Raw genomic sequence first — 25,075 nt, 5'->3', positions numbered from 1 at the left:
GTGCATATCCTAATCCCAATCCAATTGTCTTGGTAAAATCAAACCGAACCCCAAACCAATTCAAAATTTAAATACCTGACCTAATTCACTGTCTTATACTCCTATGTCCACTTAAAATTTATTTATATTGGATATAAAAGTAAAAAAAATGTAAATTTTGATTTTTTTAATATATTAATTGATTTATAAATGACAAAATAGTAAATATGTCAATTAGTGAGTAATTATTTATTTGTCATTGTCTTAATTGAGTCGAGCATAATATCCAAATTTGAATCTAATCGCGTTAGTAGAATCAAACTAACCCCCATATCCCAATTCAAAATTTAAATACGTCACTACCTTATGTTCACTGGAAATTTATTTATATTAGATATAAAAGGAAAAAAAATATAAATTTTGATTTTTTTAATATATTAATTGATTTATAAATGATAAAATAGTAAATATGTCAATTGGTGGGTAATTACTTATTTGTTGGTGGGTAATTACTTATTTGACTTCGTATTAATTTCAATTTAATTTTGAATTTTAGAATTATCAAAATCTCAATTGGAATTTTGGTTTGAAAGTATCAAAATTTAGTACGAGAGAAATGAGATTTTGATTAGAAATTAGAAATAATGAAGAAATGAGATGAAATATGGGTTTTTTTTTTACTTAACCTCCCAAAACTATGTAGCGTTTTGAATTAAACCCTATTTTTAAAATCATTTGACTTAGCCCCCAATTCGGGTTGATATTTTATTTATTGACAATATTGCTCTTCTTCTTCATTAACCATAGAAATAAATCCTACTACCAAAAAATAAAATTTGTGATAAATTTCAAAACAGGTAATGTACTAGTTGTACTAACCCCAAATTAACTCAAAAATTGAATCCCCATATTGTAATTGGTGCACAAAACCTTTTTCTTAAAATGAACATACTAATTTATTTTTATTGTTATATCTTTGCGAAAAACATAAAACATGGAATTATAAAATTTGTTTATATTTATTGTGTGTATGAGTTGGCTTTTACCTTTAATTGTGTCTTGTTTTGGAGATTAGTTCGCCATTTTTTGTGAATTAATTCCCATGGTTGATGGCGTGATGAAGAAGAAGGGCAATATTGGCATAATGTAAAATATTAACCTCGACTAGGGGGGCTAAATGAAATGATTTTAAAAATAGGGGGTTAAATAAAAAAACCACGCCCACTTTTGTTGCAATTTTGGTAATGCTCAATTTGCTTTCAGCCCAATATAAACATGACATGTGTCCAACCAATTAAACAAAACGTTGTTACAAAATTTGTACCATTTTTAGTTTTTTTCCTTTCTATTATGCCCTCTCTTTCCCCCTTTGCCACTGCAATTAATTGTTCATACTTCATACTATCACCCAATTTACCTCTCTCACTCACAAATCATCAATGCCAAACACCCATGTGGCCATGTAATATACCTCTATCTTCAATTACAAATATAAAACTGCATATCAAAAAATAATAAACATTCTTATTCTTAAATTTGAACAAGTCTATGAGAATCTTAAACTTGATTAACTCTTTGCATCGTTACATTAACTTGCCATTACTAGTTTTAACCTTCTTATTTTTCAATTGGTCATTTGAATTGGTTATTAAGTAATTTTTTATTAGTTAAATGAGAATTGTAGAAATGGAGGTGGTGAGTAGGTATTCTTTTTCCACAAATTTGCTAGAAATGTTATTATTTTTTATTGGGTAAATGGTCTTATATTACAATAAGTTCTTCAACTCGCTTCATTACGTTCGATAGTTTAATTGATTGAGCGACAAAGAAAAAGAAAAAGTGATGGCGGACTGGTGGGTTAAGGTGGAAGATGAGGATATAATAGGAAGAGAAGTAATTTAGGACAGTACCAATCTTTTAACTATTTTTTGTTTTGCTGGATGGACACGGGTCATGACTCTATTGGGCTGGAAACAAACTAAACATTATCAAAATTGGAGCAAAAATGAACTCTTCTCGAGATTATACAATGCTTGATGTCGAGAAGATCAGTGCCAATTGGAGGTACCCCATGGAACCTGGACCTACAATATTCGTGAGTTCTATTATTGTCTATACGAATTCTGGGAGATATTGTCTGTCTCTGGCCAACACAAGGCACGTCTTTAACTTAACAGATAACTAGTTTGTGATTTTGGAAAGAACACTGTTCTGATAATAAGAAAGTACTTGTTCTAATCAATGTTCACGATTTCGAACGAAACGTCGGAATTCCGGTGGATATTTCGGTTTTTTAAAAAAACGAAACGGTATCGAAACGAATTACTCTGAAATGTTTCGCTGGTGGCATTTTCGGTAAATAAGTTATTATTCGACGGCAAATAACGAAAACTAACCGAATACTTCTCAAATTCGACAATACCGAACTGTTCACTCAAAACTTTTTCTCTCTCCCAAAAAACTATTCACCGGAGTAATCGGAGCATGGATCGGAGCATGGATGATGTGGATATTTTCTAGTTTCCAAATTCTAAATCTAAAAGGTAAGAATTTATTTAAATTTTCTATTTTACAAATTTTTCTCCGAAAAATATACGAGTTCCTAAACATCATATCAATCTTAAGATTTGTTAAGAGTTCGACTATAATCTTTTTAATCCACTGAATTATATAATTTTAAGGATGGCATTACCGCATTAACAAGACCTGAACTTGAGGATGAACAATGAACAAGTTCAGGTATCATTAACAAGTCTCCACCAGGGAACACACTTAACCCGCATCATTGAATTAATCCTCCTTAGCCTTTCACTGTGTCGACCATTTCGAAATTCATATATTGAATGGCTACAAGTTAACATTCCTTGAAATTCATATATTGAACGACTTGAAATTCTAGATCTAAAACTTGTGAGTTGTGACTTGTGAGTCAAACATACTGAGTATGAATCTATGATACAGCCATAGTTCATGATTATGAAATCTCATTTAAATGAAGAAGACTAGCTTTCCCAGTAATCATTTTAACTTTTTCAATTGGGAAATGAAGAATAAAAAGCAACAATGTAGTATACTTGGTTTCGGGAAGTATAAGAAACTTGTGTTTATATCTTCAACCAAGGTTTTGTACTGTATAAGAAACTTGTTACTCTTTTTGCTCTTTGTTGGACGTACTATAGTAGCAAGATACCATGACTCTTCAAATCCTTTATCCTTACTATTTCAACCTCTTGACCAATCATAAACTCTTCTTTCCTCATGCTTGTTTTAATACTATTGTTTTTTTCTCTGTGAAAAGTTAATACCATTTAAGAAGATAGTGTGAGAAAAGAATAGTGTAATGGAGACAGAGGAACGAAAATGTTTTTTATATGTAAAAAATGGTGCAAGCTAGTCTTCTTACATTGGTTGATTACTTTATTTAATCTGTGTTTCTATCACATTTAAATGAGATTTCAGTATATTTTTCAATGGTTAAGAATATGTTTTCTCTTATCCAATGTGCCAACATGGTTTCTATCACATTTAAATGATGATTCTTGATATGTGGAAGGTTTTTATCAATGTATATTTTTTTTCAAATATAATTTCTAGGTTTCTAGTAAGTAGGCCGGTTTGCATATTGTTCATAAATGCTTAGTTTTGTGTAACCATTCATGTTTTATGCGTATGCATATATTATTTTATTTTGGATTTTATGAAAATATTGTGGAATGTGTTGTCTGCAGTGGGAACATTGTAGAATATTTGTCGAAAATGGTAAGATCTAAGGATATAGGATGGGATCATTGTACAAGGGTAGCAGGTTCGAAAAATCACTTTGAATGCAATTACTGCAAAAAAATCATTAAAGGAGGTGGCATCACTCGTCTTAAACAACATTTGGCGGGTAGATATGAAGATGCGGAAAAATGTGTTAAAGTACCTGGTGAAGCGAGAGTCATAATGAGAGATTTTTTGTTAGGGAAGAAATAAGAGAAATATGATAATAAAAGAAGGGCCGACAGAGATATAATGGAAACTATGTGCAATCCTACTATTGTTGATTCAGAAAGTGGGGATGATGTACAAGTCCGTTATACAAGAACTCAATCAAGAAGAGAACAATCTTCTTATCGTGGTTCTGGGAAAGACACTGTGGCACATGGAAGAAAGTCTACATCCTCAGTTGATGGCACATTGCGTGACTTCTATCCTTCTCATAAGAGAACTTATCCTAGGGATGTTGACTTTGAAGCCCTTAGACATCAAGATGCAAGGCAACCGTCTGTGAAACATATTATTAACAGGGGATTTGGTGATCAGTTTAAAGACTTGGTATCAAAGTTTGCTCTATGGGCAGGGATTACCCCACATGCTGTGTGTAAAAATCCTTTCTACCAGCCTATGATAGATGAGGCAGCAAGGGCAAGAATTGGGGTGCAGGGTCCTTCTCTCCATGAGTTAATGCATAAATACTTGAAGAAAAATGTTGATGAATTGAAAGCTTACATTGATGGAATGAAAAGGAAGTGGAAGCAATATAGAGTCACAGTTATGTGTGATGGTTGGACAGGGCCCACTAGGAAGAATATCATGAACTTTATGGTATATTGTGATGGGCAGACCGTCTTCCATACCTCAAAGGAGGTGTCAGGGCATTGTAAAGACCATATTTTCATACTTGCACATATGAAGGAGGTGATTAATATGATAGGGAAAGAGTACATTGTTCAAGTTGTTACAAACAATGGGAGCAACTACAAGAAAGCTGGAGAAGTGCTTATGGATACTCCTGGTAAATATGTTTAAATTATAATTGATATAAATTTTTGTTAATCTATTGCAATTGCTTATAAACACTTCTTTTGTGTTTTCAATTTTAGGTTACAATTTGTTTTGGACACCTTGTGTTGCACATTGTATTGACTTAATCTTGAAGGAGTTGGGTAGAAAAACAGCTATGAAGAAAAATGTTGAGCGAGCTAGGGAGGTCACAACCTACATTTACAATCATCCTCAAGTTCTTGATTTGATGCGGGCTAAGTGTGGTGGAGAACTTGTGAGACCAGGGCCTACTAGATTTGCAAGCAATTACATTGCTTTGAAGTGCATGGTGGAAAAAATGGACAAGCTGAGAGAGATGTTTACATCACCTAATTGGTTGGCGCTTAAAGGAAGAAAACCATCAGTGATGGCACTTAAGGTTGAGGATACCATAGCTGATAAGTCATTTTGGAGAAAGATAAAGACGCTTGTTAGAGTTTTTAAACCTTTGGTAAAGGTTTTGAGATTAGTGGATGGTGATGAAAAGCCTACCATGGGATATTTGCATGCTGCAATGGAGCATATGAGATGTGAAGTGCAGAGGGCAACCAAATATCATGCTTGGATCTTGTGTATTATTGACCAGAGATGGGACAAACAATTGTCACATGTTTTGCACAAGGTTGGTAAGTAATTATAGGTTTTGAGTTCTTTATTTATAATGAATGAAAAATATATTTTGGAGTTTTCTATCTCATATTGAATGCGTATGTGTTTCTCAACTTATTATCTAAATCTGAGCGAGCAATATAGTAATGATTTGGCAAACCGGGGGGATTTGATAGATGCTTTGCAAGTAGTGATTGCAAAGTTGGTTGCCGAACCTGCAAAATAAGCAAAGTGCATGATTGATGTAAAAAAGAAATGAAACATGCTACTTTATTACTTGCCTTTACTTTTAAATATTTAATATTTACAAGTGATATACATTTAAAGGCCTTTTTGGATGCAAATGGTTCCTTTGGTACACTAGCCGCTATGCATGGCAGGAGTTCAACTCAACCGGGTAAGCGTGTAGGTTTTAAATAAAAATTGTGGTGTTTAGCTTTGTATTAAAGCTTTACTAAAGTCATGTAAATGAATATATGCAGCTGATTGATGGTTTTCATATGGGAAGGATGCACCTAATATCAGGGAAGTAGCTATTCGAGTTTTATCTCAAACGTGTTCGTCATCTGGGTGTGAGCGAAACTGGAGCACATTTGGGATGATCCATTCGAAGAAAAGAAACACCATGAATGATGAAACTCTGCATGACTTTGTTTATGTGCATTACAACTTGAGGTTGAAGATGAAACACTTGAAAAGAGTAAAGGAGCAAGATGACCCGATTGATCTACATCATTACTTTGCTGAGTCTGAAGCCGAGGACCCTTTGTTCGAGTGGATTAGAAATCCCCCTCCACTACCCGACTAAGATAGTGAGGACGGGTTACCTGACCCCCTCATTGCACAGATGTTAGGAGAAGATATAAGGAACCACGCGCCCCTACCAAATCGACATCGCTTTGATTGGGAAGAAGAAGAACAGCCACCTAACGACACCATTGGAGATTACCATGATTACACTGATGATGAAGTATTTAATTCCGATGGGGAACCAGATAATAATATTATTGGTGATTCAAGTGATGATAATGGTGGTGGTGGTGGTGGTACTAGTGGTGGTGGTGGGTAGGGTGGTGATATGGATGTTGGTGGGGAGGGCGATGATGATGATGGTGATGATGATGATGATGGTGGTGATGATGGTGGTGGTGGCGGTGGTGGTGGTCTTGCTGAGGATGCATATCAATTGTATTGCCAATGTGACAGGGATGTAGATTTTGACCCTTTCGATGGTGATGGTGAGAGGCGCATGGAAGGAACTAGACGAGTTTCTAGGAGTCGCCAGAGAACTAGGAGAGCACAACCCGGTGGAGCAAGTGATACTTCTTCTTATTATGGGAACTACTCGGGTGAAAGTAGTGCTGCCTCTTCCTATTATCGCTATCCTTCGGCAAAAGAGAATGAGCCATATCATTCCCGTTCTGGTAAAGAGATCGAGTCGTATCATTTCCAACCACATCAGGAGATGGGCCACCAGTATGCAATGTTTGAGGTATTTATAAAGTTTATTTCCAAGTTTGTTTACATTTCAAATCATTTATTTTTCTAATAAACCAATACTTGATTTTGATTTTTCTAAGGAGCCTTCGTCTACTAGTGAGTCGGGTTTTGTGAAGGTAGGAGAAATTTGGGCTCCGACTGCTATTGTTCAATACGATGGGTATCCCATCATTTGGTACCTACTTCAGATGGGCACCTACCTTACTCAGAGTTCTTATGATCAATATGTGTATAATTATAACTGGGCGTTCATGAATACTATGAGTTGGGAGCAATATTGCACTCAATTCATTTATTCTAAGATGAAAACGCATAACTATGTATTATGAGATTTGTGTTAGTTTAAACTATGCTTCTAATTAGGCTTTTGAACTTAGACTTAGGTTTTGGAATTATGTTTCTAATTGATGTTGGGAGACATTTGGACTTGGACTTTTGAAGACATTTGGGTTGTAATAATTTTTCATATCTTAGACTTCTTTGTTATTTTGTAACTTTGTATTTTAGGTTACGTATGTTTGGATATATATATTTGTTAGTATAGTAAATAGTTTAGTATTTAGTATTTTATATGAATTTATGACAGGTTTATAGCGTGTAACGTGAAATTTATAGGGTAGACTATGTTAGAAGTTTTTGTGGCTATGCATATATGTATGATTGTATGTTTGTTAGTTTATGACGCGTATGAATTTATAACAGGTTTATAAAGTATAATGTGAAATTTACAAGAGAGACTATGTCGAAATTTTTTGAGCGTTTTATTAACTTTGTGGTTATTTTGAGCCTTCAAATGTTGTAAACTAATTTTCAAACAATTTGGAGGTCGTTTGGCGAAAAAAATGGACCTAAGAGGCTAAGAGTCTAAGACATGAAAAAAAATTGACTTGGTAATTTGTAATTTGTATTTTTAATTTTTATTTGTTGGTTAAAATTTAACCAACAAATTGATTTACAATTTAATTAAAATTCCATTGAATATTTATTTGTTTAAAATTAATTGCTCATGTATTTTTATTTCATTTTTATTTTCATTTAATGTTTAAATGAACATAAAATGATAAAAGATGAATAAAAAATATTTTAATTCCGGCCATGTATAATTTTCCGGTGAAAATGAAGACCTTGCATATTTCAATACATCACCCGGAATTCCGAGCGGAATTCCGGTTTTTCGATTTGTCGGAATTCCGACGATTTCGGAATCGTGAACTATGGTTCTAATATTTATCACCCTCGTTTGAAGCATGCTCCCAGTCTCCCACTTATATTTAACAACTCCTTTAGTAATCAAGGAACTGTTTAGCCAAAAAAAAAAAAAAAAAAAATCAAGGAACTGACTTTAGCTTCTATTGCTACTTGAATTAGACTGGCGGCTTTTGGGACTCCATTTTGTAATACACTAGTACATGGCCCATGCCGTAAGGTACTAAAAAGCCCATCCAAAGTCTGACTAAAAAAATTCCAATCGATGCCCCACAAAAAACTCCCAACCGAAGCCCATTAAAAGTAATGTTGCATTTGTTGACTTCAATAATGATACAACACTCTTGTTCCACACTATTAAAGGACCTACACCTCATAAGCCCTAAAATTCGCCACGTCATAAACTAGATCTAAAGGTTAGGAGGTGGTGTTGGATGTCCAAACACCACCCCAATTTGTTATTTAGATTTAGATTGTACACACAATTACACAAACAACCAGAGATAAAGTGTCCAAGGAGAGATATTTATGCATGTATCACCTTGAGGAGGGGTATGTTACCCAGGGGCGGCCTTGAGTTTTGGGGGGCTCTAGGCGAGATCCTAAAGTGTGGTCTCTACCGATAAATCATGAAAAAAAGCCAATTTTATTTTTCTTATTTGATAAAAAAATAAAGTCCAAATTTCTTCACACTCTTAAGGAATCAAATGTGTATTTAATATCAACAAATTCACACCAACATTCAATTATAAAAACTAAATATTACTGAAAAACTAGTCCTTTTATATTTCTAGCTGTGAAATCACTAATTAAGTCTTCATAATCAAGTTTTTCTACTAAAAACTTTTCAATAAATAACATATCTAATTCATTTAATCTTTTTTGATACATGCTCGATCGAAGGTAAGATTTGATCAACCTCAGCTTTGAAAAAAAAAAAATCTGCAGATGCGATGGTAACTGGTATAGTCAACAAAAGAGAGAGGAATGGAGACCGTGGAGTGCAGGTTGGAGAACTGGAGAGACTTTAGAGAATTGCAGAGACCGAGAGATTGAGAGGAGAAGTGGAGTCGCGGAGAACAAACCTTTGTATAGTTTAGTATGGATGTTTAATGATTTATGTTTGGGCACAATTTGGAGCCAATGTTGGGCCGAAAAAAGAACAGTAGAATGTTTGTTTGCTAAAATGTTTTGGGCCGAAAAAAAAAAATTAATTGACCATAACTGTTTTCAACCATGGGCCCTAGAATATACATGAATATACCTTGAGTGCTGTATTGGGCGCCACCAGAATTACATTGGGCAGCCTCCACCCAAGCCCAAATCGCAAAGCCCAATACACCCCCCACTTCCATCGCCAAACCGGAAAAACCTCCCTTAACCGGTCATCTTTCTCGCGCAAACCCTTCGAACCCTAACAAAAAAAACCCAAAAACAATCCAATATTATTGAACCAATCCAATCATGATTTAATCTAATCGCGAAACAATCCAATCACGAAACGCGAAACAATCCAATTCTGCTGAAATTTAATCCAATCGCGACCCAATCAAATCCAACATTCGAGCTTTTGCAATTTCGCCATTGAAGCTTTTGCAAGTTGGGAGAGCGGTGAAAGCTTGAAATTTATTTGGAGTATAAAAGAGACTGCTGTACTTTTTTGTTCTTCTGGCTTTCATCATCACATTTTACATTGCCTTTTTGCTAATGTAACCAAAGCGTCTTTGAGAGAATGCAGGTTAGTTACCAATATCTTGTTGTTTGCAATTCATATTATGTTTGCTTTAAGGGTGATTGTTTATTGCGTGCTCTCTGCTATTGGAGTAGCACATGGTTAGCACCATTCATTCGCAGAAATAATTTTGCAGTGGAAAGATCACGGAGTTGTAGCTGTTTAAGAATGTTGTTGTTGCTTATGAGCTATCAAACACATCATAATACTATTTTCATTTGCAGAGCAATGTAATTCTTTGAATTTAGGTTTATACCACTCTCCAACACCTATACCGCAGGCAGTCATCTTGAGATCTGGTCTCTGCTCCACACACTAGTACTCTTGATGAAGATATAAAAGTACTCTCTTAAAATAAGGTACAGTCCTCTTCCTATATCTGTTCTTGTATCTTTTTCTTTTTGTAGTGAAAGTGAACCTTTCTTGTAAGAAATCTGTAATGAGCTTGAAAACCGTGTATTTTTACTTCAAAAAACTAAAAACTTTCAAGTAAATATATTATCTTGAAGCAGTCTTTGAAGACCTAAGAAATGCCCCGTAATTGCAAAAACAGACCGATGCTTAGAGGACTTTAGAGAAGTACAAGTATCGATTTCAGAGATTATTTTTGTGTGTATGTAATGGGGAGGGTTGACTTTTAATAGGATAGTCGAGCATGACACTAGTCTCTCCCAAGTTGAACACCACACTCTACTTTGCGAACCGCAGGTAAAAATGATTTGGTGATCGAAAAGAAACCATCAACTCTACGATTTTCCAAATGGGACTGCTCTGGGGACTTGTGGAAATTTTACATGTAAACTCACGTAGTTGACATACCCCAAATTTTTAGATTTTGGCTGATTTTATGTGGATATAATATTGCTCCTCATATAATATACTCACTATTTAGGTCCTCGCCCCACAAAATCAGAATTCTGAAATTTCTGACCCTACCAAAATGTAGTCACCAAATGGTGAAAACAAAGGGTTCACAATTCTCTGTTTGGTAACAATTGTTTATGGTGATATCGTTTTAGATTGGGCTGGTTTTTTTCAGAGATGTTTTGAATAGTTTAGAGATCATTCCTACATTCCTATGAGTCCCTGGACTCCCAGTAGGGATTATTATAAATTGCTTTTGCAAATTTTTTATGTTTCACTTAACTTTTTTTTTTGCTTTTACTTTTTCTTAATTACCTAAGCATGAAACTTTCATGATAATCGGGGTTTTTCTTACGGTGTTGTGGAATTTCCAAGATTATTTTCAACCCGATGTTTTCCATTTATCCGCAAGAGGTTGACAATGATAAAGAAAAAAAAGTTTTGGGTGTTTAGTGGGATAGGGAGGTTAACAAGGTAAAATCGAAGGTCATATTTTTGGTTCCCACGGGATAACTCTCTAAATGTATTTGATTGACTTTTATATGGACCCAAATTGAAATTTTGACATGTCTTTCTCTCGTCTAAGTAAACATTAGACCAGTCTCTTATTGTGTGTGCAAGGATAAATTTGCCTTGTTATTATGGTTTCACTGATAAATTTGTCTTTTGCATTGGTTCTTTACCGAAGAGGAGAAGTGGTCAGTTATTTCTTTGGTGATTAGACTAGATTTAGGGTAGTGGGGGGAAACGATTATCTTCTGTGCAAAATAAGGAAAGAATAAATTGAGTCCCTTCATTGTACTTCACCATATGTCCACTTAAGAGAAAAAAAAAAAGTTTTTTCTCTTGGATGTTAAGAGCCTAACTGTGAACTCACCAAGTTTTGTCAGTAGTTCATATGTTTTGGTATAAGACTCCACTTGGTTCTTATCATCATGTCCTCCACTCGCGGAACACAAAGAACTTTCCTAATGTGTGCATGGTCATCTTGATTAAGAAAATGAAAAAGTGAGAACAGCTGACAAAACTTTAATTTGATGAGTTATGGGAATATGATGTTTGTCTTGTTCATCTTTATATAGTATGAGAAAATGAGCTCGAATTTCCTATATATTTTCTTCGAGAGAAACTGAAAAAGAGAATCAATGCATTGAAAGTGAACAACAAAATTTTTTTTTTTTAAGGGTACAAAGTGTACTAAGTGTCGATTGTGTGAACTAAAGTGAACTAAAGTGTACTAGGTTTTAGTTCCATAGATATCTCTCTCGTAAAATTGTCGATTCGAGAGGGTGTACAAAGTGTCTTGGTAACCAATAATGGAACATCGATAAAACACAGATTTATCTGCGGTGACTACAAGAGCGATCGCTTGACCCTTAGATGGACCGGCGGTATTGACAAAGGATATGTCTCGAGCAATAAAGCCATCACCGCCAAAGCACCTAAGTAGAACATATACACAATAAGCTAGTTAACAATGTGGAAAATTAATACTAAACCAAAACAATATTGTAAAACAAATACAAGAAACATGTATATTTGATCATATAGAAGAGCGACCGGTTTAAAAGCCCGCTTTTTTCCTTTATGATATGGTACTTTATCTAACTTGTGAGTTCAATCCCACTGTCCGCCTATGAATCCATATTATAATTGGATCTTGTTGAATTTTGGTGTTTATTAGTTATAAGCCCATTCATATCATGTCATGTGGGATGGGCAACAAAAATGTTGCTCATTCCTTAGTCACCGACATAAAAAAAAAAAATATAGTAGTTCTAGTATTTGAGAATCTTTATATTGTAATATGTGTTTATATTATAGTGTAGGTATCAAGCTTTCTCTTAAATGGGCGTGTTAAATTGAAAACTTATATAATATCTTCATAAGCTTACACGGTGTAGTCTCAAAACCTTTTAGTTTCTGATCTTATTAATTTGTTTAACGAGCGACACTATATAAGCTAATAATCAAATACACTATATAAGTTTCCGATGGACCGTCCGTTTAAGAGAAAGTTTGGTGTAGGTATTGGGCAAACAACATCTCCTTTTGAGCTCAGGAGAGCATGCCATTGCGAAGAGATTGAAAGAAAAAAAAAAATTACAAATAAAAATAAAAGAATTATTGCGTATTATACAAGCATGTGGACTTGGGGTTGTTGTTTTACTATCTAGGATGCTATTAAGTTGGTCTATAGTATGATCGAGTAAATGACACGAGGAGTCATATTGCAGCATATGACTTGGACTGCATTTAATTTGCATAAGCTGAAGACTTGACGCTACTTTTGTTAGAGATTATTTTACATTCTATAAAGTTCTCCATTTTAGTAATAATACGCTTAGAGAACTACTAGTGATGCTACCCCTTAGAGGGGGTAGCATGGTGATACCCCCAAACATGTGATTTAGAGCCTCGTTTGAAAATTAAAAAATGAGTTGCTTTACATCTTGTTGCTAAACTTTCATAGTGCTCATCTTTCATACCTAGTATTTTCCTTTAGGGCTTGATGTTATAAGAGAAGATACTTTTACCATTTTATGATTAGTGTCTCTGTACATTCTGTTACTCACCTTTTATATTGCTTATGTTCTTGAGTCTTGACTAATGAGTAATGACCTTGATTACATGCAGCTTTTACGAGTACTTGCTTAAGGTCTGGATACAGGGGAACAAAACTGAAGCGGTAAAGCATTATAGGTGAGAAGCTTTTTCTTTGGTTATCAAATTTCTTGAATGTACAATCAAGGTGGTTTTTGGGTGGTTTCCCTATGCTTGACGAGGGACAGAAATTGTATTGTGGGTTGAATATTTTATAGGGTGGTATGTACATATGGTTGTTGGAAGGATGTCATTATTGATTTCCAGGTTATGACAGGTTTAAGTATACGAAATGTTGACCAAACAAAGGAAACTCTGCCCAAAATTCGATAGAATTTGGATAGATGTAACCTCATTCTATTTCTTCATATATACTTGGAGTTATCATAGCAAGCTTATAAGTCTATTAGTTTTAATTTGGGATGATCTCTTTTTTCTAGTGGTTTTCTTTGTACATTGTTTATTTAAATATGGTTTACTAATACTTGTTTTATTTTTCTTTGTAGCGATGGGTCCTCGATCAAAGAATGTGAAGAATGTAGCTTAAAACTACATTCAAGGGTGTTAAGAAATTGTTTGGTGGCGGTTCCTCTAGCGGTGATGCAGTTGGAAGAAAAAAGACATAGAGGTGACGGCTTAACGACATCAGCGCGTAGAGGGGACCATTTGGAAAAAGAGGTTCCTGAGGTTGATTCGTTTAGTGAAGATAGTGTAGATAGTGTAAATAGTGATACTAATGTAGGTTTAGATGTAGGTTTAGACAAAGGGAAGAGTATAGTAGAAGAGGAGAGTGAGAGTGAGGAGGAGAGGAGGAGGAGGGGAGGAGGATGAAGCGGGGATGATGATGTTGAAGAATATGTGGTAGAAGACGTACCACCAGTGGAAGAAGCACCTCCGGTATTGGATTTCGTAAGAAAATCCAATGATGATTTGGAGTTTCAAAGAGGTGTGTATGGGGGAGGCCCGTATGAGTCAGAGTTGTTGTATGACTATGCGGTGCATGTCGCTCGCGATGTTTGGGAGAGAAGGGTAATATTTTGTTTTTCTTGTGTACTTTGATTTTCTTTTACAAAATCTTTTTGTTTCGTTCATATATATCTAATGCGTGCTCGGTTGTTTCAGGAGGATCGCGGAGCGTTGAAGTGTGTTTCACACTTAGCGAAGTTATCCCAATGGAATTTCAAAAATGAATGTGAAAGGTCTCCGAGATTTGCCGTGCAGTTGAGAAGGACTGGGTTGTTTGATCTCGTGGAAGGTTATCACGAGCATATGGATCCACCATTGATCTCTGCGTTTGTGGAGAGATGGCATCCGGAGACCAACACCTTTCATATGCCAGTTGGGGAGATGACTGTGACTTTGGACGATGTTGTCCAAATCTGTGGAGTCACAGTTAGAGGAAGAGCGCGGTGCAAAGGGGACGATGGCTGAACTTACAACAATCGATAAATCTTTACATCTTGGTGCGGGGCTCCCTATTGATTTGATTAAGGAGGAGATGGAAGCTAGCAAGTTCACTTCAAAAAAGTAAGGCTAGAATTCATCCGGAAGCATTTTGCGAACAAGATTCATGATAGCCCTATATGTGACTTTGGGAATGTGGTAGAAGGCCTCGAAGTTTCGGGATGTTCAACGGATGTTAGAGCTTTTATTCTATTTTTCTTTGGATGTGCCGTTTTTAATCGACAAGTCCGGGACTGGAGTGCCTATATGTTATCCGAGGTCGTTGTTGAAATTCATTGAGATAGAAGAGTATGCATGGGGTGCAAACAATTTTGGCGTTTTTTATATAGGGTCGGGGCGCCACATGTGCGAAGGTGAAAGGGGTTACTGAGGCTATATGACTCTTCTACAGATAAAATTTGAGTATTTTAGAGTTTATTTTTTTTAATGTTAATTTTATTACTCTATCAATATGTTAACTATTTGTGTATATCTAGGCATGGATCCATGAGTATTTTTCGGTATTCATGACAGTCCAAATTTCAACTATATATCTCGTCTCTCACCAGGCGTGCTCATAGACACATCGGCCGCTCCACACTATTACGACACAACGTATGCATTGCAGTTTTATCGAGCGATAATTGATGATTTGAATGAGTTCAATGTAAGTATTAAATTCAATGACAATTTGGTATTTAAGTTTGTTTTTATTTATTTTTTAGTAATTGATCATTAGAGTTGTTAATGACACATTTGATTTTGTTTCAGGTTGTTTGGCATCCCTACAAAAATATCAGAGATACAAACCCGATCGATGACATTGCATTTTTTGAGGGATTGCTATGTTTTTTCAACATTGTCGAGCTTTATGCTGTCGCAAGGGTGGGCGTCAGTTGGGTCACGTGCAACTTGTACCTAAAGATCCTCCAATGCCAAATTGGAGAACAAGAACTGTGGTAGGACGCGGGTATGAGGTGAGCTGGACCAATATTGGGCCACTTTACTGGGAGTCGTGGCAGAATCACGTGATCCAACTCGCAACCGAGGACCTATTTCGCCTTATCCATGGGAGTGTCATCAAAACTACATGACTTGGTATGCGAGGAATTCTCATGTAGTTTTGGTGAACCCCGAGCTTCTTCCTATTTATCCCTCCCCGGAGACAACGCCTAACCGTTTCACCGATTGTAAGTATTGTGATTTTTAATTGAGTTTTTTCTAAGCGTGATTTTTGCATTCGATTGGTAACTTATCTTGATTTTTCTTTTTTTTAAATGAGCGGCGTCATCGATGAAACCAGTCGTTTGCTAGAGAGAGGTCTGCAATTGGCTGGGAATGATATGCCAGAGGAAGCAAGGTCCTCCTTCGAACAGGCGCACAACTTGACTAGGTGCAAGTACATTGGTGGGCGCTATAGTTGATTTGTTTCAGTTTAGGGTTTATAACTTTGTAATTTAGTTTGATGGATGTAATTTGTTTCAGTTTAGGGTTTGTAATTTTGTTAACTTTGAATGAATTGATGAATATGATGTTTGCATGAATGTTTGAATGGAATTTAATGTTTAGGGTTTAGGGTTTAATGTTTGAATGTAATTTGTTTCAGTTTAGGGTTTAATGTATGAATGGAATTTTATGTATGGATGAATTTGATGAATGAGAGTGTTTGATATCTGATGTTTGAATGGAAAAGTGGAAGTTGATGAATGAGAGTGTTTGATATTTGATGTTTAAATGGAAAAGTGGAATTTGATGAATATGAAAGTGTTGTAAAAACAAAACGAATTTTGAAATTTTTTTCTTCCAAACGACCCAGCCGCATCGTTTGGCATAAAGGCCAAACGACCTCAGCAGATCGTTTTGTATTAAAGCCAAACGACCACGGCAGATCGGTCGCTTTTAATCTCAAACGACCCATGCAGATCGTTTGGTCTAAAGGCCAAACGACATGACCACATCGTTTGGTCTAAAGGCCAAACGACATGACCACATCGTTTGCCCTTTAGACCAAACGATCTGGCTGGGTCGTTTTGTATTAAAGCCAAACGACTTCACCGTGTAGTTTCGGTCATTATTGACAACATACGAACGTTATTTCAAATCACTCGATTGCGGTCCGAATCAACTAGTCGATCACTCGATTGCCATCCGAATCAACTTAGTCGATCATTCGATTTCAAAATCACTCGATTGACGTCCGAATCAACTTAGTCGACGCTTCTATTTCCAAATCACTTTCGATTGCCGTCCGAATCAACTTAATTGATCACTTTCGATTTCCAAATCAAATCAAATAAAAGCCCTAACATTATTTCCAAATAACAAAAAATAAAATAAAATTACATTTGTTCCAAATTACATCAAAATATCAAATTACATCAATATATCACTTAGTCGATCGCTCGATTTCAAAATCACTCGATTGCCGTCCGAATCAACTTAGTCGATTACTCGATTTCCAAATCAAATCAAATAAAAGCCCTAACATTGATAACATAAAAATCAAATCAAATTACACTTGTTCCAAATTACATCAAAATACAAATTACATCAAAATATCATATCGACAACATACAAACAACTTAGTCGATAACATGTACTGTTGGGTCTTCAACGAGCTCATTTTCCCATATTAAATTGGGAATGTTCAATGCCATAAATTGCAATTGCCTTACTGTCAAGGCCAAATTCCAACTTTCAGCAATATCATATCGAGCTCTAAGCCATCATGACATTGGAGGAACCGGACAATCTTCAACAAGTTCAACATTGACAAAATGATTTCCACCAACATGTGTGCTACCCAACACTTGGGTCACTCTCTCAGGATTTTCTTGGGTTCTCAGCGGCATGAGAAGGAAGCACTGACGAGCTTCTAAATGCATAAGGACAACATTAAATCTTGAAGCAAATAAGTATCCAAAGAAAAGGCATGCTCATCCACTTATTTAAGGGCGCGTGAACCTTCTTCATGTAGGATTTCCTTCATCGAATAAAAAACCTCACTTTGATTGTACAAAGTACAATAAAGCGGGGAGGTTGTCGAAGCTCTTCAGACAACTCCCTTCTCATCTGCGGGCCATTCTTCTTGACTTCTTCCTAATGCAATGCGAAGCTCTATAACCGCAGTTGCCATCGCCAACGGGGTCATGGACTTTAACAATGTATTTATGCATTTCTTCGGAAATATCCAACCCGTAATCCTTAGACCCCTCGTCTTTCCAAAGTCTAAGCCATCTCTCACATTTCTCGTGGTGTGACTGTTTTTGGAGAAGGCTTATTTCTTGGTGTGGTTGTTTTGGTGTTTTGGGAGAAGGTTTATTTCTTGGTGTAGTTGTTTTGGTGTTTTGGAGAAGGCTTATTTGTTGGTGTGGTGTGGATATTTTGGGTTGGTAGTTTTGGAGAAGACTTCTTTCTTGGTGTAGTGTGGGTGTTTTGGGTGGGTAATGTTTGGTTGTGACGAGACCCACTCTTCATGGTCACGCGTTGAGAATGTTCAAAATGAGATGGATCTCGCTTTGAAGAGTTATCATCTCCGTTTGAAGCTTTCTGCGCAGCCTACCTTCGGCCGACCTTTGGTTTTGCTTCCTCACAAGGCGGTACTAGCCATGTACTTTCTCGGTACGGCAATCTCCATAAGCTTCCTAATCATAACCCCTTCTTCTTCTTGAAACCATTGCAAACCTATTCATGAACAAGTCCATCAAGGTGCAACATCGGGACCAACACCCACCGACACATTGGGAGAAGGACATAATGTTTTCCAAAAGGGGTCGATAGCAATCAAAGGGATGGACCGCTCTTGCTCTTCAAACTCAATTAATTCATGAGCACATGGCAGTCCATGGCTCGTCGCGCAAATAGCACCAACACCTTTATCTCCATCTTTAACACGCTTTTACGCGGGTATCTATTTCTTCAAATAACAAGTCTAAACACTTGCGTGAGACAAGGCCTCCGAAGTTCACGAAAACAAAGAAATCCGGTGGTGGTGCCGAAGTTACAATCATACTTCTCTCGAAGGTAGCTCTAATTTCGACATCCGGATCTCTAGAATCGGGTGGATTAAGCTAAACATACTCAAAAAATCATGACAGCTTTGCATTTCCTAGTACACGCTTCACCGAAAGCATGAGACCCTTCAACTCTATTGGTCGTTGTACTCCCCAAAGTGAATGTGTTGGTTAGTCCAACAACATACCTAATCGATCCCCGCGGAGGAAACCAAGTCTCGCGAAATAACAAACAAAATTGGAGTACTTCAACCCCGTAATATTTTTCCAAATCATCCCATCTACTGGAAAATAACCTCTCGTCTTCGATTTGACTACGTTGTTCCACGAGAAGCTGGGCCTTCTCTACAAGTTCTCGTAGTTGGAAAAAATATCGTAACATTTTGAAAAAGGACGACGTGAAGCGATATGCCATCTACATAGATGCTTTGTGCGTTAGGAAAAACTCGTCACGGCACTCATCGGCTAAGTCCCCGCCGACACGATCACAGATGGACTTATGTCACCAAGCAAGCCACTAAAATGATGCAGGCCCACTCATAGTCGATTTGTTGTTTCGGAGCAAAGAAAGACGACACACACGGTGAAAGATTTCCACGTTGAAGTCACCCCAACAAACTGCACGAAAAGGCCACCGATACCGTTAGTTTTGTAGGTAAGCCTCTAACATGAAAAACTGTTGGAAAAGTCCGAGCCAACTTAACACCTTCCGGATGGGCCCATAACAATCCCGTTATCTCCTCGGTATTCTCATCCCGCCTCAACTCCTCAAAATAATGTTCTTTTGCTAACAACTCACTTAATCTCTGTGAATTGTGTGAGACCGCTCATATCCATTTCCTCACCTACGCTTTTGCGGTGTAGACTTGGGATATACTAGAGATGTTATCATGATACCTATTCTTGATGGAATCCAATATTTGTTTAGGTTTTATTCCACACTTACTCATCTCTGACAAATACTCGAACTCTGGAACGGTTAGTCGAGTAGCAAATGCATGTCCTTCAAGGGTCTTCGCCAATGGATGGTTGTGAACACCATTAAGAACGACAATTTTCCAACTATCGACAGTGCCGCGTTGGAAAATACCTTTTAACTTAAATGGACATCCCGATTTCTTGGTTCCCGACCTTCTCTTATTAGCCTTCTCTTCGCCTTCCTTCTTGTGTGACCGATACACACCCGAGCACTCGCAAGCCAAATTCAATCTTGCTACTCGGTTTCCTTTGGCACACTCCGACTTTTCAATGACCACAACAACATTAACTTGTCTTCCTCTAGCGGTTGCCCAATCGATTGCCTCGCTACGTGTATGAAAGACCTAAACACATAAAAAACAACAACTATTATTAATACACTAATAAAATTATATTTAGAAAATTTAAAAAAAAAAAATGAAATCAATGCCTACTCAATCATACCTCTTCCGTAGTAAAAATTTCTGTTGTATCACTTAAAATCGGTTGACAATCCACATCATTCGAGTTTGCAGAAGATCGGTTCCCGGATAGCGGCAAAGAATTCTACATATAGAAGAATAAAACAAGAGTCTCAAACAATTTGCATTTAGTTTCAAACTGACCCAGCCATGTAGTTTCATCAAGAGTCCAAACGACCGGCCATGTAGTTCTATAGTGTAATGAAACGACCGGCCATGTAGTGCTATAGTGTAATGAAACGAATTCCAGCCATGTCGTTCTGTAGTGTTCTCAAACTACACCGCCATGTCGTTCCGTAGTGTTCTCAAACTACAGGCCCATGTCGTTTGATAGTGTTCCCAAACGACCCAGCCATGTCGTTTGGGCTCGGGTTTTGCATTCATTCATTTTGCATCCATTCATTCATTCATTCAATCAATCAAGTGTTTTGTATTCATTTTAATCAAGTGTTACCTCATTATTTAGGTTTGCATTTTGTCGTCGACAATTTCTCAGAATTTCATTTGCTCGACTTGTCGCATCTTCAAATTCTTCACCTTGACCTTCAACATTTTGTTCCACTTCTTCACTTTCAACATATCTTCTATTTTCTCCTTCTCTAATTTGTTGTTCTTCTCTAATTTGTTGTTGTACCTCAAACATTACCTCAAATACTTCTTCTTCATCTTCATGTTCCATTTAGAGAAACTTGAGTGTGTAGAGAAACTTGAGTATGTAGAGAAACTTGAGTATGTAGAGAAACTTGAGTATTCTATGTAAACCCTAAACTCTAAACTGAGTGAATGAGTATTCTATATATATTTGAAATTTTGATATATTTCGAATAATTGAATGAAATATATTTGTAAACCCCCCAAACTAGTTTATTATTTACAATTAAATAAAAAAAATGGAAAATAACAAGTTTAGATATAAAACAAATTATTATTTTAGATTTGGATAATTTAGTGAAATATGTTTGAAATTAAATTTTTTTTTTTATGTGCATTTAAATTTATAAACCCTAAACCCAAACCCTAAACCCCCAAACTAGTTTATGATTCAAAATTTGAAAAAGAAAATAAAAAATAATAAGTTTATAAATAAAACAAATTATTATTTTGAATAATTAAGTAAAATTTGTTAGCATTTAAATTTGTAAACAACTCTAAACCCTAAACCCTAAATCTCAACCTAGTTTATGATTCACAATTTTAAAAATAAAATAAAAAATAATAAGTTTAGATATAAAACAAATTATTATTTTAAATAATTAAGTGAAATATGTTGGTACGAAATTTCTAAACCTTGAACTCGAACTCTAAACCCCAAACTAGTTTATGATTCACAATTGAAAAAAATAATAATAATAACAAGTTTAGATATAAAACAAATTATTATTTTAGATTTTATAGCATGTTTTTGATTACATGTTTTTAACTTGGTTATAAAGATGTTTTAACTTGGTTATAAAGATACTATGTCATAACAGATAAAGAGTGTAGAGTGCATGTAGTTTTATTGATGTAATTGTGTTGTTTCTAACCCAATTTTTAAATCAGATTTCAATTTTTCTAATTCAATTGAAATCGCTTTGAGTGCATTTGGAATCGTTTGAGTGCGTGTTCCGCCGTTTGAGTGTACACTCAAACACGCGACCAAGTCGTTTGAGTGTATACTCAAATTACATGTCCAAGTCGTTTGAGTGTATACTCAAAAACTACATGGACAAGTCGTTTGAGTGTTACTCACACTAACACACAAACTACGCGGCCATATCGTTCGCGGCCATGTCGTTTGAGTGTACACTCAAACTACGCGGCCATGTAGTTTGAGTGTACACTCAAACTACGCGGCCATGTCGTTTGAGCCTACACTCAAACTACTCGGCCATGTCGTTTGAGTGTTACTCACACTAACACTCAAACTACGCGGCCATGTAGTTTGAGTGTACACTCAAAGCCATGTCGTTTGAGTGTACACTCAAACTACGCGGTCATGTAGTTTGAGTATACACTCAAACGACATGGCGTGTAGTTTGAGTGTACACTCAAACGACATGGCCGCATAGTTTGAGTGTTAGTGTGAGTAACACTGAAACTACGCGGCCATGTCATTTGAGTATACACTCAAACGACTTGGTCATGTAGTTTGAGTGCACACTCAAACGACATGGCCGTGTAGTTTGAGTGCACACTCAAACGACATGGACACGTAGTTTCAGTGTTAGTGTGAGTAACACTCAAACGATTTTGTCCATATCGCTTTGAGTATACACTCAAACGACTTGGCCATCTAGTTTGAGTGTAACTCAAACTCAAAGTAACACTCAAACGACATGGTCATGTCGCCCGAGTGTACACTCAAACGACTTGGCGAAGTCGTTTTACGTTTTCACTCAAACGACATGGTCAAAATGGTTTTACGTTTACACTCAAACGATTACCCACCATGTCGTTTGAGTGTAAACGTAAAACGACTTGGTCAAGTCGTTTGAGTGTACACTCGCACGACATGGTCGCGGTCGTTTGAGTAAAACGTAAAACCAATCCGGAGGGTTCGTTTTGGCAATACCGGTTGAATTGGTTCTTTCGGGCTTGGGCTTTTATGGCAAATTTGTAATATGGCAAATTTGTAAAATTTCTTTTTTTTTGAGGGGTTGCCCAATCCAATTTGATGAGTGCCCAATGGAATCACCTATACCTTTTCATCCAACCCTAGAAACTCCTGATTCAAAACAGACATGCAGAGACCAGCCTGGTTGGGTCTAGTAAGGACACGAAGAGCGGCCTTTGTAATGAGAATTCCGCTGAAACTGACCCAAACTTTTGAAATTTTGCACAGATGTCTTGAAAATAAAGAGGTGTGTGGAATTTTTTTTTCTCGATAAAGTGAGGTGTGTGGAATCCAGTTAACCTAGTGCATTTTACATGTTGCAGAAAATGTAAAGTAAATATTGTGTTTCCTGGGTAGCCCACATTCTTGATTTAGTCTGCAAGATGAATGCCTTTGCTGAAAGGACAAAGTAACAATTTGATGCCAATTTTAGTGCGGAGTAAGGATTACCTATGTTAAGTTTTTGGTATATATATATATATATATATATATATATATATATATATATATATATATTTTTTTTTTTTTTTTTTTTTTTTTTTTTTTTTTTTTTTATTTTTTTTTTTTTTTTTTATTTTTTTTCAATTGGCAAGCCAAGTCATATATGTTGGAGTTATCCCTCACATGAGGAAAGAAAACAGATTCGGAAACGGGCTTAATTCGGCATTGAAATGTCGTCAGATACCAAGGCGGAGACGGGCGACTTCGGCCAGAGTTCCAGATGTCTTAGCGACCGACCCAGCTTAAAAGCCAATTCGGCCAAGGTTCGATTGTCTTAGCGACCAAGGCCAGAGCGCTACCGCTCGTCTATTTTTCGTGGGCTTTGCTACAGTACCCGCGAAATTTGGTTTTTGGAGATAAAAACCAAAATCAAGGTTTTGGAAAAACAAAACCAAACAAGTCAGAAGGATTGGAATCCAGACTAAAACAAAAGAGAGAACCTTCTGAGATACAACCCCTCAAAAGAGATAAGAGTGATCTAGTAAGGTGAGAGACTGAAAAGGAGAGATTGTAATCTTCCTTCCCACTTTATAAAGAACTAGCTCTTGTGGAAGTAGGCATCATTGGCGAACCACGGTAAATCTTTGTGTTGTGGTTTGCTTTTACTGCTTTACATTATTATCATTGTTAATAGTTGTTTAGCGAGTTGGGCATGTTAGTATAGGTTGTAGTTGATATTTAGATTTTGTCCGGAGTTGAATTGTGTTCAAATACAAGTTATCGTGTGTAGTGGGGAATCGATTGGTATTGATATAATCCCAACAAGTGGTATCGAGCCTTGGTTAGAATAGCCTGGGGTGTTATCCGAATCTTGGTCGGGAAGGTGTTTGAATTTAAATTCCGAGAGAAGATTTGAGGTTAAATAACTTGTAGAGATGGACCATTTCCGTGAACACTTTCATTATGATGAGTCTGAATAGGAAGAACTACACCATCTGGAAAGCCAAGATGGAAGACTTGCTATATTGCAAGGACTTGGCACTTCCCATTGAGAATGAGGGAGTAAAACCGTAAAAAAAGGCCCGATGAAATTTGAGTGGAAAAAGCTTGACAGAAAAGCGATTGGATACATTCGACAGTGGATTGACGATAGTGTCTTTCACCATGTGTCCCAAGAGACTACAGCCTTCAGTCTGTGGAAGAAACTCGAAGACCTATATGAAAGGAAGTCGGGTGGAAACAAAGTGCTAGTCGTTAAGAAGTTTGCAGACACAAAGTACCAAGATGGTTCTTCAATGTCTGAGCATCTTAATGAAGTACAGAATATCATCAATCAGATGCATTTGATGAAGATCAATTTGGGAGACGAAGTTGAGGCTTTGTTTCTATTAGGCTCTCTACCCGAAAGTTGGGAGACATTAGCAGTTTCTCTACATGGAGCAGCCAAGGATGGAATTGTTACCATGGAGATGGCTACCATGTCTTTGTTGAATGAAGAGACTAGAAGGAGTGCAAGAAGCAGCTCCTCTCACTCAGAGGTCCTTTTCACAGAGAAACGGGGGAGAGGTCAAAACAGAAAACCATCTCGTTCTAGAGGTGATGACAGAAGTAAATCTAGGGGTGAAGCTAGAACTCCTAAGGCGAGAGGCAATGTTACTATTGTGCCACCAAAGCCCACTTCGGATATGAGTCGTAAGAACAAGAGGGATGAGAAGAATAACTGTGTACATGAAGACATGGTGCAGAGGAACGGAAACACAGGCAGAGATACTACCGCACTAGTCAATGACCTAGTGGGAATTGTGTCAGATTGTGGTGTGTGCTGTCTTAGTACCTCATGTCA

General features: G+C 36.6%; 1 protein-coding gene across 1 annotated transcript; it reads left to right on the top strand.

Moving 5' to 3' along the window:
- The first annotated feature begins 3,531 nt into the window (after positions 1 to 3,531).
- Positions 3,532 to 6,798, top strand: LOC147492915 (uncharacterized). Its single transcript, XM_086567693.1, has 4 exons — positions 3,532 to 3,951; positions 3,982 to 4,756; positions 4,845 to 5,411; positions 5,883 to 6,798. Exons 1-4 carry the CDS (start codon positions 3,643 to 3,645, stop codon positions 6,200 to 6,202), a joined length of 1,971 nt encoding a protein of 656 aa, XP_086423819.1. The 5' UTR covers positions 3,532 to 3,642; the 3' UTR covers positions 6,203 to 6,798.
- Positions 6,799 to 25,075: the final 18,277 nt, after the last annotated feature.

This window comes from Coptis chinensis, chromosome 6, assembly GCF_015680905.1.
Source record: "Coptis chinensis isolate HL-2020 chromosome 6, ASM1568090v1, whole genome shotgun sequence".
NCBI lineage: Eukaryota > Viridiplantae > Streptophyta > Magnoliopsida > Ranunculales > Ranunculaceae > Coptis > Coptis chinensis.
The sequence above is the reverse complement of the archived record's forward strand: the minus strand, read 5'-3'. Positions and strand labels throughout refer to the sequence as shown.